Source organism: Coloeus monedula (genome assembly GCF_965178545.1).
Source record: "Coloeus monedula genome assembly, chromosome: 13".
Classification (NCBI taxonomy): Eukaryota; Metazoa; Chordata; class Aves; order Passeriformes; family Corvidae; genus Coloeus; species Coloeus monedula.
Window position 1 is genome coordinate 17958072 of NC_138793.1, and position 17189 is coordinate 17975260.

The 17189-nt window shown below is 43.1% G+C and overlaps 2 protein-coding genes across 3 annotated transcripts in view; both read left to right on the forward strand.

Moving 5' to 3' along the window:
- The window catches only part of USP10 (ubiquitin specific peptidase 10), a 47350-nt gene extending 37114 nt beyond the window's left edge, over positions 1-10236 (forward strand). Inside the window, exons 8-14 of the mRNA XM_082290229.1 lie at positions 223-326; positions 1071-1170; positions 2390-2570; positions 5043-5208; positions 6815-6959; positions 7999-8064; positions 9129-10236. Coding sequence (XP_082146355.1) covers positions 223-326; positions 1071-1170; positions 2390-2570; positions 5043-5208; positions 6815-6959; positions 7999-8064; positions 9129-9316 — 950 coding nt within the window. The 3' untranslated portion in view covers positions 9317-10236. The remainder of the gene's footprint in view (positions 1-222; positions 327-1070; positions 1171-2389; positions 2571-5042; positions 5209-6814; positions 6960-7998; positions 8065-9128) is intronic.
- Positions 10237-15302: 5066 nt separating this feature from the next.
- Positions 15303-17189, forward strand: part of CRISPLD2 (cysteine rich secretory protein LCCL domain containing 2) — a 30474-nt gene continuing 28587 nt past the window's right edge. The window contains exons 1-2 of one of the 2 annotated variants that reach the window (XM_082290234.1): positions 15303-15345; positions 16207-16253. The gene's annotated coding sequence lies outside the window, so the exon portion shown is untranslated. Of the gene's footprint in view, positions 15346-16154; positions 16254-17189 lie in introns of those variants that run through there. The other variant, XM_082290233.1, reaches the window with a different exon arrangement.

Below are 17189 nucleotides of genomic sequence, written 5' to 3' on the forward strand. Positions count from 1 at the left end.
TGCTCCTTTATGATGGCTGTGGATATTGTTAATCTTCAGAGTGTTTGCTAATTTCTTCTGACCATCTGGGAGTCTGTGCAGGGTGATGTGAGATGTTTTAAAACAATGTTTGCAGATAAAAGTGCTGGATTCCAAATCTAGTGATGTGAAGAGAATGTTAAGGTAAAATGTAAAGAATCTTTTCTATATTGTTACTTATATTAGTTCTCTTTCACCTTGCAGCTTTAGGTGATAAAATAGTGAGAGACATCCGACCAGGAGCTGCCTTTGAACCAACCTACATTTACAGGCTCTTGACAGTTATAAAGTCAAGTCTGTCAGAAAAGGTGGGATTTCAAATCCTTGACTTGTGGAATCGCAGTGCAGGGCAGTCACAGGCATTAAAACTCTGCAAAGCCAAACCTCAGGCTCCGTGCTCAAATGCCACTAAAATCAGCTCATTGATAGTTCATTGTAATGAAGCTCGACTGTCTTGGGACCTGAATTGTAGGAAAATGTTAATTACAGGTTTGGCAGTTTGATAGGTCAGAATAATGGAAAAATTACTGTTGGAATGGAACATCTTTTTCTATAATGGAGTTACCGATCAATTTACATTTAAGAAATGAGCAGTTGGTCATTTTTATGAGGAATTCAGCTAAGACTGATTGAAGATCCAGAAACTTTAAAATACTTGTTCATGTTTAATTTCAATTTAAAGGAAAGATAATAATTCAAATCACCCTTTGATTTGGCCTTGGCTTTACAGCAACTTTTAGTAGTGGTTGTAAAAGAAATGGGGGAAAAAAAATACCAACTCACAAGTTAAATGGAATTTGTATTGGGAAGAATGCAGAATTCTTGTAGCCATTGTGGAGCTTACGTGTGTATTTACTGCTTAGGGCAGTTTGGTTTTAACTGGCTAAAAATGAGGTGTTGTTATAGCAAAATCTAAACTTTATTTGACATGGTAACATTTGACTGAGTAGTTGGCTAAATTAATAGGAGAAGGCTGCATGTTCAGTGAACCTTCTGTTAAAAGGAAACCATGAAAATATCATAAAGTTAATTGAAAAAAATATTTTGTTCAGGGCAGGCAAGAGGATGCTGAAGAATACTTGGGATTTATCCTCAATGGACTACATGAAGAAATGCTGACCCTCAAGAAACTTCTCTCTCCACATAATGAAAGTTAGTGGATTTTTTTTTTTATAGCAAACAATTCATTTCAAGTACTGTTTTTGTGTGGTGATTCTGGAATGCAGGGCAATGCTTGGAGTAGATGTCGAGCTAGGGTTAGAATGTCATGTTTTAGAGAACTCAGACATTAGCAAATACTGTTTTCTTAAAATCTGGATAAAATGAGTCCGTTTTGCCCAATTCACCAATGATCTGAAGAGTTACTGGGTTTCTGGAAAGGCATCATAGTTCTGTCAATACTCTGAATGACAAGAAGTCACATCCCTGCTTCTCCTGAACAACAAAACTCAATATTACCCATTTTCACTGAGCCCAGCTGAGCATTCTTGGGGGCTCACTCGAGGTGACCAGTCTTGTCTTAAGCATAGATGTGTTTGTCATTTATAACACCTGCAGTGTCCGTGGTCTTTGACTGTCTCCATGGAAGTTCAAAAATGTATCAGTGTCCTCTTCACTGATCTTTAAACCAGCTGTTAAGGTCTTTCTTTTAAAGTGGAGACTTCTAGAACAATGGCTAATTTATATCTAATATAAACCAACATACTAAATTATTTTAAAATTCTTGCTAACATGGAGGAGAATTTACTTTGAAAGAATTGCTAGAATTTGCATGCAGCGTAAAATTCTGTTTTGTTTTATAGTGGCTTTAGTTTGAGCCCCCTGAAACAAAATACTGTGAGTCTTACCTAAGTATGGAATTCAGATCACTAGCTATCCAGTTTCTCTTTAGTAGGGTAAATTTTTTAGGATATAAAGTCATTCCATATTTTGTTCCTTAGCTGTGTGCAGTTTATAACCTCCTGACTTTGGCACTGGCTGGGAAAATATTTGCTAAGCATTGGGTTCCCTGTAAAATACCTGTGCAGAGAAGAAATTGTATTTAATAATGGCATAATTCTCTTTCCAGAATAACACTTGACTTTCTAATTTTCTACCCCATAAATTTACTACTAAAAATATATCAAACTTTGCTATTTACATACAGTCATCAGGGAGCTGCCTTCTGTTAATACATGGATGTGTCCAGCTGGGAGCGAGCCTGCAATATGCATGTTCCTTTTTATTTATCAAACCTATGATCTATGAAAACATTTTATCCTCAGAAAATAATTTGTATCGGGTTTTTTGCTTTTCAAATCCTTTATCTGTCTTGATGTTTTATTTGTCAAAAACCTCAATGTGGTTTTTTTTTTCCCTTGGTCACTTGAAGAACTGTCGGTGTCCAACGGCCCCGAGGCTCAGAGTGTTCCCAAGGAAGAGGAGCAGGAGGAGCAGGGGGAAGGCAGTGAGGATGAGTGGGAGCAGGTGGGACCTCGCAACAAGTCCTCAGTCACTCGCCAGGCTGACTTTGTCCAGACTCCAATCACTGATATTTTTGGTGGTCACATAAGGTACAGTACTTTTTCCTACAAGTTCTTGACTTGTAGTGGCCGAATCTTTTTAAATGTCTTAAGTGAACAGACTGTTTTGATATTCCGAGCCCTGAATTGCATATAGGAGAGGAGTTTGAAATGTTTATGCTTTGAATACTGTCTAAGAATTCCAAAGCATTTTAGAGCTACCTAATTTTTGTGACCTCTTAGGCGTCTCATCTCATGTTATAAATAAGGATACTGAGAGAGAATGAGATTCACAGAGTTAAATCTTGACAGTGGAACAGTGAAATAAAAAAATGTAGACTTTAAGTTATTCAGACCCTTAATGCTTCCCAGAGAAAAAAGCTGTGTTTAATAGTAAATAAATGTTAAAGGCAAAAAAAGTCTGGAAAAGTGGAAATTGCTACAAGATGTTACTGGAATGAAAAGAATGCAGGTTATTACTTATACGCAGGTCTGATACCATACAAAGGCAGAAAGTAGATACTGAAAGAATATTTTTTGGAAAGGAAGCCTCCTGACTTGTTTGGAGAGATGTATAATTTAAAATGAAAGCAAAGTAAACACTTGCTAAAAACATACTGCAAAACAAAACTGCTAGACTTGAATTATTTTTAAATTGGAGACAGACACTTAATTGCTGGTGTTTGACTCTCTGTGTTGCCAGATATTCAGTCTAGAAGTGTGAATAACGTGGGCTAGAGCCTTCTGCCTAGGAAATGCTCTGAAATTATTTATTCTACTGGGTTTTGAGCCAGACAGCTGGTAAATAAAACTATATTTTCCATTGAATTTGGCAGACAGATGTTTGTAGGTATTGATGGAGTCCTACATCGACAGTTCACGTGCCCAGGGTGGTGTTAATAGCCCGGGCACATTTATCAGAATTTGTCAGATATGTTTAGATCTCTACATGATTCCATCAGTTTTTGTATTAAAAACACCGAGATGACGCAGTTTTCTGTAGAAGTGCACAGAAAATGATATAAAGCAAAGGCAAGAGTGGAAAAAGGCAAAACCTTGCCCTGAGCAGCAGAACCACAGGATCCAATCCAACATCTCCTGGCACCACATCCACTTTATTTATCCTTCACACCAGGGCACAGCTCGCCACAGAAACAGCATCCCATGGGATGTTGGAAAGCTTCATCCTCTGGGCGTGGAGATAGGAAGGACTGAATATAAAACTGCCAGTAGAATTCCACTAAATGAAAGCATCAGAAACTGGGAAAAGCAGTGAGGAGAAGATGATTCAAATTGGCACCTTTTAGCTGGAGAAACTTCAGACTTGGGAATTTTTAGGCTGTCCTTGAGAGGCTTGAATCTATTAAATGTCTATTTAGGCATAATTACTTAAAAAACCCCAGCTTGTAAAATCTTTCTTAGCAACATGAGGCATAAGTGGGAAAGTACAAAGTTTTCCTGAGAATTCTTGCAGTGGCTGAGTAATTTTTCATTGAAAATGATGCATTTTCCCATGTCCAGTTGAGATTTGTAATTATCCTGATAAGGGACATTGTTACAGGGAAATCATAGCCCAGCAAAGGTTTTGCTATCAAATCAATTTCTGCATATCTGGTGAAGAAAATATTCTGTAGAGGTGTTACAATATAATTTCTAATAATATTTTTGTAAATAAAGGTGCTGCTGTTTTTCATGCATTCTCTTTCCTCTGAGGGATATATATGTGCCAATATAAAGCTGCCCTGGCTTTCTGTTGGTGCTTCAGGGCTTTGCCTGAGTAAAAGGGGCTCTTTTGATTATCCTGAATGTTAAAATTAATCTGAACATTAACATTTCCTTCCTGACCTGGAAATATTCCAGCATGGCCACATGGATCAGAGCTGTGTCAGTTGTAATTCTGGTTTCGAGCTTTGTAATGCATAACAACATAATAATTAATATACATGGCCAAAGCCTGGATACAGAAAATGATGGGAAGAAAAGGAGCTGCCAGTCCTCAGTGGAGCATAATTCATATTTCCTACAGCAAGATTTAAGCAAACAATTTAAAATCACAGTGAAATTTGTCTTAGTGAAGTGCCTGAAAAATCTGTGTATATTTGTTGGAGAATGTGGAATCAGCTGTGATTTTTACAGTAGAACACAGATAAGCACTGGCACTTCGCACTTGTGAAGAGCTGTTGGAAAACTAAATTAACAGAGCCAGGAGGTGAATTTTTTTAAATGCTTTATCAAAATTTTCAGTCTTTTTCTTTAAACTTTGGATGCTTATCCAATTACTTTGCATAAATAAAACAATTCAGTTCCAATCCCATTCAGAATACTCTTAGTGGGTGTTAAAACCCCTTAGATTGGGGTGAAGTGGGGGTTTCCTGTTGTTAAAACCATGTTTAACCTTTGTATTTGTATTTGTTCTTGAACTAACCATAAATTGAGTTACTTAAGTAACTCATTCTTCTTTGAAGGTTCTGTCTGGTTGAAAATCATGCTTTATTACATTTTGATTTCTTTTTTTCTCCACAGATCTGTTGTTTACCAGCAGAGCTCCAAGGAGTCTGCCACGCTGCAGCTTTTCTTCACCCTGCAGCTGGACATCCAGTCGGACAAGATCCGCACTGTGCAGGATGCCTTGGAAAGTTTGGTGGCAAGAGAGTCTGTCCAGGGATACACCACAAAAACCAAGCAAGAGGTGTGCTCTGTTCACCCCTTACTTACAGCCAAGTGCTAAACTTCATTTAAAAGGGTTTTCATAGAGCTCTGGCTTTACAAAGAGTTGTTGGAACACACTTTAACAAAAGGGGTACAAACCTTTTCAGAGTGTTCTGCAGCAGTGAAATGCCAGCTCTGAAACAAAGCCAGGCCTGTAAATAGCTGGGGTTTGAGTTGATGTAGTAATTTATTGGGGATTTTACTGCAATATGTACTAAATTAACGGGCTCACCTGTGGTAGAGATACATCATGTTATGTTCAATATCACAAGTTAATGATTCCTGAGGATTGCCAGATGCTGTTAGTAAAGCAGCTCTTCAGAGTAAATATTTTGTTATTTTCTATTTACAAATAATACATTATAGTAACAATTGCAATAGAAAAGTACTTGGAAGGAGGAAAAGCTTAACTTTGGTTTGGCAGTTTGAGAACTTGTCACAGAGGGGAATAATTAAACTTCCCTCACTAGGGCCTTGCCTTGCTTCCTGTGGGGGGCAGTAGTGAAGGCATCTCTAGTGTGCATGGATTGCTCACGTGGGAATTTTGTGTGCACTCTTGATAACTCTGGAATTGTAGGTGTTCCCTCTGACATTCACATCTGTATCTAAGTTTTCGAGAATAAGATTAGATAAAGGATGATTCATTTCCCTTGAAAAGCTAAAGATGAATAGTGGAAATTTGTTTGCCTTGAATATTCAGAACATTTATTTCTCCAGTTGTTTTCCATGTGAAAAAGACATTTGCAATTCAAGCTCATTATGATTTACCACAAAGATCTTGTTGTTCTTGCCACTCATTTTTTTGGTTTTTCCTGCAAATGGTTTAAAGTTTTTTGACTGACAACCCACTGCTGGGTTGGAAGAAATGGGTGTTCAAATTAGGTGCTGTCTGATATTTCAGAGTTTGGATGGAAATACAAGCTTCCACAGTGTCTTCCAGATCTTTTTTTCAAAAGAAATTCAAGTTGAAATGGTTGTTCTTGTATTAAAGTTGTAGTAAGAACACTGAACATACTGTCTGTAGAACCTTGGAAAGAGATAATACTTTTCCCCCAAGAGTTTCTATTCCACACTTATATAGGTTCTAGCAGAATCAAGCCATATATTGAAAAATAATATGCTCATGGTTACCAATAAAGATTTTTTTCAATTAAAAAATGGAGAAAAACCTTAAGCAGTTATTTTGAGAAATATTTTTATGTCTTCATTTCTAGGAAGGCAAAACATTTTTGTTCTGCAATTCTGAGCTCAGTTCCAGGTTTCCAGGCAGAAATTTTGTGGATTGTTTGGTTATAATTATATAAAAATCACTATTTAGTAGAGAAAAGTGTGGTCATAACTCATGTTTTTCTCCTCGAAAATACCGAGTTCTCCTTGAAGACAACATTAGGATTGAAGATTTTGTGGGCTTTAAGTCATAAACACTTGTTTATCATAAATGAATACTGCAGTAATAACAAATCCGGGGGTTTGCTGCTAGTATTTACAGTGAAATACTTATTCCTTATTTAAAGGAGTAATTTTGAGGAGGTAACAAAAAGTTTACAAAAAATGACAGGTGTTCTTCCTCCCTGTGTGTGTGTCAGGTGGAGATCAGTCGAAGACTCACCTTAGAAAAGCTGCCCCCCGTTCTCGTTTTACACCTCAAGCGCTTCGTCTATGAGAAGACTGGTGGATGTCAGAAGCTAATCAAGAATATTGAGTACACTGTTGATCTGGAAATCAGTAAAGGTAAAAGATTTATGAGCAGAATTTCGCCCTCTTCATGGGAAAGAGAATGTTGTGTTTCCTTGGGCTGTCTGTGTTTCAATTTTCTTCTTTTTCCACAAGATCTTGTCTTTGTCGTTGTCTGAAAATGTGGTCATTTGGGTGAATGTTTTGTATGGGTTTTTTATGATGAAAGATTTAAAAATCTTTGGCACTTCCTAGACAATGGCTTGGCCAGATGAGAGCTTCCTGTGGATTTATGGAGTAAGGATATAGGCTGCTGAGGGCAAATATGGGAAGTGATCCCCTTGGATGAGGGCTGTGTCCCTGTAGAAGGCTGTTGCCAATATTGGATATTTTTATCACAAATTTAATTCAGTCGTGTCACATTATTTAATTAATTAGTGGCTGATGGAAGGAAACTGGTGTTTTACTGAAATTGTAACCTGAAGGTAGACAATCCATAGTGCAGAGCTTAAACAAGCATCCTTTATTTAGCAAATATCCTAAGAGATGCTGACTTTAAGTGGTGTGAGATTGGAAATTGTCCAGCATCTGAAGCTTGCCAAAATAATGCCTTTTGTTTTAAGCTGACAAATTGACAATTAACCACCCAGTAGCTCAAATAGGAATAAATAAAGTTAATGTATACTCATATCTCAGCTGAGAAAAGGACCTTGTCAGGCAGTGCTCTTTTGTTTAACCTAATATTTTATTTTTCAATTTTCCTTTAAGATTGTATGCATGACTTGGAATCTGATTTTGTCATTGTCTGACAGGAGGAATGAAAGGGGAAAAATTGAATAAGTCTGATCTTTCACTCTGTCTTTTTTCCCCTTCATTTTTTGGTGATATTTTTAAACCTTTCATAAAGTACAGTGTTCAGCAAACCTGCAAATTCACTTCTTTGAAAACCAGTTATTAGAGCCACGACCATTCTTGAAAGGCTGCAGAAGAAATTTCCATTAAATGTTCTCCTTTGTGATAGTTGTTGGTTTCTCTGAAAAATAGTTGATCCTCTTGATACAGGATTTCTAATTTGTGACTGTTTTTCTTCCTCCAGAGCTGCTATCTCCTGGTGTGAAAAGTAAAATTTCAAAAGGCCAAAGAACCTACCGGCTCTTTGCAGGTATTTTATCCGTGTGGTCCCTGTATTGCAAATGCAAATTCTGCATATGGAGATGTAGAAACACTGGATTATATGAAGTGTTTTCTTTTAAATTGCACTGAAGTAGCTTGTGGGTGTTAGATTCTTGTGTTCAGTGGGGTTTGTTTAGAATCAGCAGATTTGGTGTGCTTGGGAAACACTGATTTGGACAAGGGATGGGAGTGCAAGGACAAAGAATGAGTTTGCAGTGCCAGAGAGCAGGGTCTGATGGGATATTGGAGGAAGTCCTTCCCTGTGAGGGTGGGGAGCCACCTGCCATAAGGATTGGGTGGGACACAGGGACCTAAAGCAACTCCTTGGTTTTACAGCCAAATCCCAGGGCACTGCCTCAGTTTCCTTTTTCCAGATACAAAGATTATTTGAGCCATACAAAACCAAGGTGTTCATCCCACCCAAGCCTCTGGATGTCATCCCATTGAGATTGATGTAGGCATTGATTGCAGGCAGCTGGAAAGTCCCATTTTCCACTTCCCCAGGGGCAAACCAGTCCCAGTAGCCATCAGAAATACTACCAGGGGAATATTTGGGATGAAGATTTGTCTCCTAGGACACGTGGTTACTTTCTTCCCTGGGACAGTGGGCAGGCCCTGGCACAGGGTGCCCAGAGCAGCTGTGGCTGCCTCTGGATCCCTGGAAGTGTCCAAGGCCAGGCTGGATGGGGCTTGGAGCAACCTGGGATAGTGGCAGGTGTCCCATGGCAGGGGCTGGGATGGGATGAGCTTTAAGATCCCTCCCAATCCCAAACCATTCTGTGATTCTGTGGCTGCCCCACCTACGGACTTCTCCGTGCTCCCTTGGGCCGGAGCTGGAGGTGTCCAAGGCGAGGCCAGACGGGGCTTGGAGCACCCTGGGACAAGCACGGGACAGAACAAGCCGAGCTTTTAGGTCCCATCCCACGATCTGCACAGCCCAAACGCAGGGAAGCCCTAAACCCTGAGGCTCTTTGCTAGAGCAGCTGCCAGCACGGGGAGCTGTGGGTGCCATTTCCCCCTGCTTTGCCATCCCAATCCCGCTCTGTCCCGCAGTTGTGTACCACCACGGCAACAGCGCGACGGGCGGGCACTACACGACGGACGTGTTCCAGATCGGGCTCAACGGGTGGCTGCGCATCGATGACCAGGCCGTCAGGGTCATCCACCACTCGCAGGTGGTCAAGGCGGCCCTGGAGCGCACAGCCTACCTCCTGTACTACCGCCAAGTGGACCTGCTGTGACCCCGCCGCCCCGCTCTCTAGAACGCCAACTATCACTAACTTTTTCTCCTGTAAATGCTCTTCTGAGTGAATCTTTTCTCCTTTTTTTTTTCCTTTTTTCCCCCCTCCCCCTTTTTATTCCTTTTATTTTTTTTTTTTTTTTTTTGGTCCCCTTGCAACTATGGGATAGAGTGATAAAGGAAGCTGCCGTTTGTGCACAACATGGTTTGTGTTGACTTTTTGACTTTGCAGAATGAAGTCGCTCGGTTGGAAGCCTCGTGAATCACAAAAGTAGTAAAAAGAAATAAAGTTCATCCGAGTTAATGCTGAATCCTAAGATAATAAAAAGGGGATTTGCATTTAATCCCCACTTTCTAATTGCGTAGTAGAAGGAAACCCTGCACCAGCAACAGAACTTGTAGATTTCTGTGAAAATGTTTTATCTTTACTTCAGTAAAAAAAGAAAAAAAAATTAAAAAAAAAAAATAAAAAGCTCTCTCTGCTTCCCCAATAGTTTTTTGATAAGTGGTAAAATATGAGCCGATGTGTATGAGATGGAAATGGTCCTTTGTGCTTCAAAACATGTACAAACTGCAGAGTTGCTGGTTCCTGATAGGAAGACACATTTTAATAATTGTGCGATGAGAAACTGCTTAAGTACACATTGCAGATCAAATATTTGGAGTTAAGATGTTAGTCTATATAGATGGGTGATTGTAACTTTATTGCTATTAAGAAATTTCAAACTGCATTTATGCTTCTGTGTACATGAAATTAAGAAAATGGGCAAAAATAATTAAGATTGATATTTCTTTAAGTCTGCTTTGTTTAATTTTGCTGTCTGCTCTCCTATAATGTTGAGTTCCTAATTGTACACAGTTTAGTGATACCTAGAAGTATAAAGTTGTCGCCCATCAATAAAAGTCACAAAGTTGGTTTAAGGTGTGTGTGTGGGTTTTGTTTTTCCTCAGGTGTGAATCCTACCCTTGGAAACTCCAAAGGTTTCTTTGCAGGACTTCTCAAGGAATAGGGAGCCTTCCCCAGATGGAGATGAATTTTCTTTTCTTGATACTTCAGAAATGTTCCCATTTTGCATTCAGGTGGAACTGAACTTGGAGGGGAGAGGGAAAGGGCTGTGGCAGTCCAAGGGCTGAGCACTGAGCAGCCAGGAGAGGGAATGGAATTCCCTCTGTATCCTTCTGAGAGCCCTGCACTGTTGTTTCTGAAGTAGATGGTGGTTTGTTTGTCTCTTCTTCAGCCAACTGACATTGTCATGGAGAACTTTGGGTAAAAATATTTCCTTGATCAGCTTCCCATTGCTTTCTCTCTAAAAACCTCTCTATATTATTTAATGCTTTGATGATAGTGGTGTTATGTGCTAATTCCATCATGGGATGATGGAAGCTCCCTGGTTTGTCCTGACTCTTCTGCCCTCTGGTGCTGTCCCACATGGGGCAGAGTTTCCTTCCCAGAGCTCTGGCTGTAGGAAGGAGCATCCCAGCCCCATGGCTCTTTGGGGTGTGCTGGTCTGCTGAGAAAGTTTAATGATGCTCTGTTACGATTTTGGATGTCCAGATGGATTGTTACGTTTTTGCTGATCATGCTTTATTAGTATTTTCTGATTTAACAGATGGTGACCGAGACACTGCTCATGATTTTGGTGACCTTCCACCAATCCCAAAACAATTATCTGTCCAAAGCTCACTTGGATTTTGGCTGTTTGCAAGGAAAACAACATGTCCTGGAGCTGGGGCTGCCAAAGGATTGGTGCTCCCAGGGCTTCCCTGTGATGGGAATTACCCCAGACCCCCACTGGCAAGAACTTGAAATCTTGGGGGATTGGGAGGTTGTTCCAAAAAAGAAAGAAACCAGGTTTTGAACGTACTGTTCTGTGCTGGTTATTATTCACATCCTGTTTCTGGAGCCTGGTTGAAGTGGTTTTCTGTACAGCAGAAACCCTGTTTTTAATTACTCCTGTGCCTGTGTTGGGTATTTATTTAGCTGTATCTCCAGTGAAGAGATGCATTTCTGATAGTGCAGGTTAACCTGAATAGCCCAGAGAAAACTGCAGGTGATCAGTAATTAAAATAATACTTGATAGAAGTTGCAAGTGTTACTATTTCACAGAAATGGCAATGAGTCATTGCCAGTTTAAAGATCAAGTGCTGAAATTCTCTCAGTATGACTTGGAAGTGTCTCAGGATCTCTTAAAAGCGAATTTTTGAATTTTTCACTGAGGGTATTACAAATGTATTTGTCACTAAAGTCCTTCTGCAGTGTATTAAAAGGGAAATAAAAATATGTGGCAACAGTGATGTGGACACACAGCCACAATTTTTATTTTCTGTATTGAATTCCTCCCATTGTTGCAAAACGAGGGGTTTGCAGCTTTTGATCGTTTGCTCTGTGTGTGATTATGTAAAAGAAAACCCCAACACCCATGACAATACACCGTAAATCCGGTGGTTGGTTACTTAACTTTAAACCAGGATTTGTGAAATGGGGTTTTTCTAAATGCACGTTAAGACCTGAAGTTTTCAGAGTGAGAAACTGGATGTGCTGCTCCAAAGGGCTGTGGGGAAAACCTTGTGCCATGAGCCAGATATGCAGGGGAAGGGCTGGAGGGGCTGAGGGAGGAGGGTTGTTACAGCCACGAGGTGTTAGGGGATGGGGGAAGGTGTTTTAAGTGGGAAACTGCTGTTTTCCACCATTTCCTCTGGAGATGATGTCCCTCGGGGCTGGGCTGCAGCAGAGGGCAGTGCTGGGCTGGGCCAGGTCCGGGAGGGTGCCCAGCTCCAAGGCTGCTGCCAGGATTGATCCCGAGCTGCCAGCAGAGGGTTTGTCGTTGTAAATGTGCCCTAAGTCTGCTGCTTTTCACTAGGAATGAAGAGTGAGCCTTGGACTTGCAGGGGATGTTGCCAACATGTTGGAGATTCCTGCAACTGGGGGTTTACTTCAGGATATTTTAATGACCCAAAGGGGTTTTTTTGAAAGGATTTGTTTTGGCAAATAACAAGATGTAGTGGCAGTTCAGCTGGTCGGGGGTGAAATCACCAAAGACGGGTGCTGGGTTAAGAGGCCTGAACTGTTTCAGTCTGCAGATGTGACCAGGGAATGGGGGGAGCTGTGGGAACAAGGTGAGGGCTTTTCATGGAGTCCCAGACTGATTTGGGTTGGAAAGGATCTTAAAACTCTTTTCCCCACCCCCTGCCATGGGCAGGGACACCTTCCACTATCCCAGGCTGCTCCAAGCCCCCTCCAACCTTGCCTTAAGCTCCTCCAGGGATGGGGCAGCCACAGCTTCTCTGGGCACCCTGTGCCTCACCACCTTCATAGAGAGAATTTTGTAGATTTTAATTCATGTTTGACTTGTACTCAGTGCAGTCGGTGGTGTCTCCCCAGTTTTCCAAAATTGCTGCAGCTTCTGTTCTTATTTGTTGTTTTACCTCGACTTTTTCCCGGTCACTGATGAAACAGCACAGATTTCTAGGGAGTTGTTTCCTTGTTCATCATCAGCTGATGAAGCATTTGGGGGAATGTTCTTTAGTATGAGAAGGTGGAGAAGAAGCTGCAGATGAACCTGGGTGGTCAGTCCTGCCCCAAAACAGGAGAGCAGCAAGAAAGAACAAATAGGGGCTCACAGTGCCAAGTACTAAATTGTGTTTGGGAGTGAATCTATCAATGCCTGCCTTTCCCTCCTGTGATTTGGATCCCCATGCTGTTAATTCATCTGCTGGAGTAGCCTCTGGATTGCATCATGGTCAAGAGAGGGGCACCTCCACCCTGCTGGAGTGATGAATGTGGCAGGGACTTCTTGCCCGAGGCAGGAGGGGGATGTGAGCAGGCAGCAGATGGGGGGTGATACCCCCAAACCTGAGCGTGGCTGTGCCCAGTGCCCAGCAGCAGCAGCTCAGGGGCTGCTGGTCCCCCCTGTGCTCTCCCTGTGATTGCAGACAAGTTTCTGCAGGTTCCCCTGCTAACACTTCATCCTGTTGATCCCCTTGTGCTCCCTCTGCTCTGGAGCAGGAGTCAAACCAGGGAATACCCTGCAGCTCTGAGCCTCTCACTCTGTTCCTCACCCTGCCCTGCGCTGCTTTGGGGCCGGTCCTGCCGAGCTCTTGTTTAAATAGGAAATAAAGGGGCATTAATCCAGTGGAGATCAAGACTTGCTGTCTGCCTGGTCAATTAGGAGGGCATAGGGAAATCTGTGTCTCTTCCCATTCTTTGGCTATTACATTAAAAGCCTCTCTCCTAATATATACTTATATATGCAGCCTGCTTTATGTGGCTTTTACCACATATGAAATGGAGACGTTATAATCAAGGCAGTAATAACGAGGAATGATTAAAAGTAACTTCTGATTGTTTTGGCTTTGGTGGAACATATGACCCCAAACTGCTGACTCGAGACAAAATGAGGCGGGTAAAAATTCTTGTTCCAGGCTGTGCTCATCCCTGAGCACAACCAGGCCCTGTGTATGCCTCGTACAGTGAAACCATCCCGGTGTATATAAAAAAATAAATTAAAAAATCAGATCTTTGTAAAGCAGCCAGGTTGATGGAGCAATCAGACAGCCCAAACCATCCTACAGGGATTCATTTCCCATAGGGATATTTGCGGAGATTACAAAATACCAAATTCCTCTGAGGTCTGGAAATTATTTGTACGTCGGTATGTGAGATTTAAAATGAGTTAATTCAGCTTTATGGTAATTGAGTGAGCAGCACCTTCTGAGGGCTGTGAGTCAGGGCTGGGGATCTGCATGGTTTTGGGGTGGCAGCCTGTGTGGGGGCACGAGGGTTCACTGTGTTGGGGTGAAATTCACTGTGTCTTGGGGAAATTAGGAGTTGGGGGGGCTGCAGCATGTTTCAGCTGATTCAATAAGCCTACAGCAAACTCACTGATGCAGAGGGAATCATAAGAGCAAGGGGAAAAAAAAAAAGAGGATACAGTGATTTGACAGTAAAGCAGTGCAGAACCTTCTGTCAGCCCAGTTCTGGGTGGTCTTTGAGTTGCCTGTGTTGGTGTCAAAGTCTGAGCTTTTTTGGGAGCAAACTGCCCAAATTGCACTGAATGGCTCCTGGCAGGGCACAAGTGCCAGGTCCCACTGCTGGACCACGACCACATGTTGTTGGTTCACATACACAGTTTGTTTGGAAGTAAATAGAAACTCTTTGTAAATACAGCTGGGAGAGTGTGGGCAGGGGAAGAGCAGCCAGAGGGGCTGGTGTGGCTGTACCAGGCTGTGGGACTGGGGCTGGCTGGTGAGGACTGGCTGCCCATCTCAGTTTGAAATGGGGTGGGAGACACAGCCCCAGTGGGGACAATCTGTTCCTTCTTGAAAAATTCTGTGTAAGAGATGGGGTCAGCAGTGATGCCTTGGTGCTGACTTCTGAGGGTTCATTTCTTTGCTCAGAGCAGTGGTGCTCTCCCAGCTGCCAATATTTGCTCCTCTGCTCCTCTGTTGAACGAGTTTGATAAATGTCCTTCTGCTTTCCGAGCGCCGCCGGGTTTAAACAAACCTCTGGGAATATCTTGTAAACTCCCCTCCTAGTAAACAGTAAATAAAAGTGGTTGGTGTTTTGCCTGAAGAAGTAAATATTGACTGGTTAGAAGAATGGAAGGCCTTTTTTTCCCCAAGAACTTTGGAAAGAGGACTAGGCAGTGGATTTGGAAAAATCAGAGCTGCTTTTCTTGGATGGGCCGGCTCCCAGGAGACGGCTGCTCCCCTGGCTCCGTGCTGGGTGTGGCTGGTGCCCCTCCTCAGGGGACATCCCGGGGGATGTGCTGACCCTGCGGGACAGGGACCGCACGGGAATCCCGTGGATGCTGATGCCTGGAGCTGCCCTCTCCAGCATCCTGCAGCAGAGGTGCTGTGACACACTCAAGCTGTTACTCACGATAGTGGTTTGGGTTTTTCCTGTTTGTTTACTTCAAGAAAAAGGAAGGAACTTCTAGCTTGTCTTTTGCTCAATCGTTTCCTTTCACGGTGAGTAAAACCACGGAGCTGGATGCCAAAGCTGGAGCTGTTGGGACATCGGCAGGAGAGGTGAGTCCTCCCCGCGTGTCTCACCAGCTTTTCGCATTCCTTACTGCCCGGAGCTCCCGCTGTTGCCCCGGAGCAGCGGCTGAGCGTGGGGAATGTCAGCGCTGGGAGAGCTTTGGCAGCAAAGCAGAGTGGGATTAATCTCCTGTTTCCCAGCTAAAGTCCCGATCTGGAAAAAACGGGATGCCATGGGGTTTACTTGGGGGGCTGGAACTGGGAAATCCCACAGCCCTCGCTGCGACGAGCAGGAATGGCTGAGCCGGCAGCCGAGGGCAGACAGCTGGCTTTAGTCCCTTACACAGAAAATTCCCTTCTGGAATTCCCCCTCCCTTGTCACCGGAGGCCCTCACCGGGGCGTCGCGGTCCCCCCTCTGCAGGGAGGATTCCCCGTGCCCCTGGAATCCCGCCGGGCTGCGACTCCCAGGGCCGACTGCTGGGGAGAGCACAGCCAACACTTTTATAAGATCAGGGACTGCCCCCCTCCTCCTCCTCCTCCTCCTCCTCGCTGCCAGTGTGACCGCCTTAGGGAGGATGGTCCTGCTGCTCTGAGCCCCAATGACTGCCCTTGAAGTGCTGCGATCCCAACCAACACCCCTCTCCTCGTGGCTTTCCCCCCCCCCCCCCACCTTTTCCCTCCCTCTTCTTTTCGTTCTTGCTCCACGCCCGTTGTCACTGGGATGATCCAGGGTTCTCCTCTTTGCCTGGAGAGCATAAATACCACTGGGGAGCTCTGTGAGACTGCAGTTGGTCCGAGCTGCTGAGCCGAGACCTTGCACATCTCACACCTCCTGAGGCTTATTCCATCCTTTCGTCCTCCACCTCGCTTAAATATTTCAGACACATTAATTTATTTTCCTCAAGCAGGCTTGGAGGAGCTGCAATTACCTGGAGACTTGGGAATACTCAGCAAGGTAAGTGTAAAGTTCGGTCCTGGCTTCTGAAATGTGGCTTTGGGGGTGATGTGAGTGCAAGAAATTACTCTTTTAAGAAGGCACAGTTTTAGTAACTTCTTCAAAAAGTTGCCTGGATGCTATAAAATAACACAAGTTTGAGCTTCCCTCGTGTGTGCTCTGCAGAGTTTAATGCAAGATTAACAAGCACTAATCTTGAATGAATGGGAGGAGTTTGCAAGTACAGGAGTGGATTTCTGTGCAAATAGAAAATATCCAGGGGATGCTGTTGCAGTCTCTAGGAGCACATTTGTGTGCTCCAGGCTGCCTGTGTTTGTGCAGTTCTGCTCTCAAGTCCTGTAGGAAAGGAATTTCAGCGTCACCACGCATGGTGTCTGTTAGCAGTGGGTTTTCCACGTGGTTTTACATGGAAACTCACCCACTTGGGTTCTGTGGGAGTGGATTGAAATGGAAGATACAGATGGTTTTGGCCCATGGCATTGAAGATGCTGAATCTAAGGGGGGTTCAGTGCAATGTGTCACTGTTTTCCTGTGTCAAGGAACTTGTCATCCTGCTTGTCTTTGGAAGCCACCACAATTCTGCAAAGCTTGGAGTGTGTGCATCCCAGGGAAAGAGATGACCTGGAGTTTAGTGCATTAAGTTGTGGCTTTATCCCTGGATTTCTTTGCACAGGTTAAAGTTGATCCCAGGCTAACCCAGGCTAAAAGCTGATCCCAGGCTAACTCATCCTAGATGCCAGGCTAACTCAGGTTAGAAGCTGATCCCAGGCTCAGTTTAGAAGCTGATCCCAGGCTAACTCCCCTCTGCTTTGCTGTTTTAGATGCTCTCCTGACATCCTGAGCTAACTTTGCATTTTCCTTCCGTGTCAGCCAGTGCCATATGTAACTCCACAGGTGCTGGGATGTTTTAGCTGCAAATGCCACCCATAACCCAGG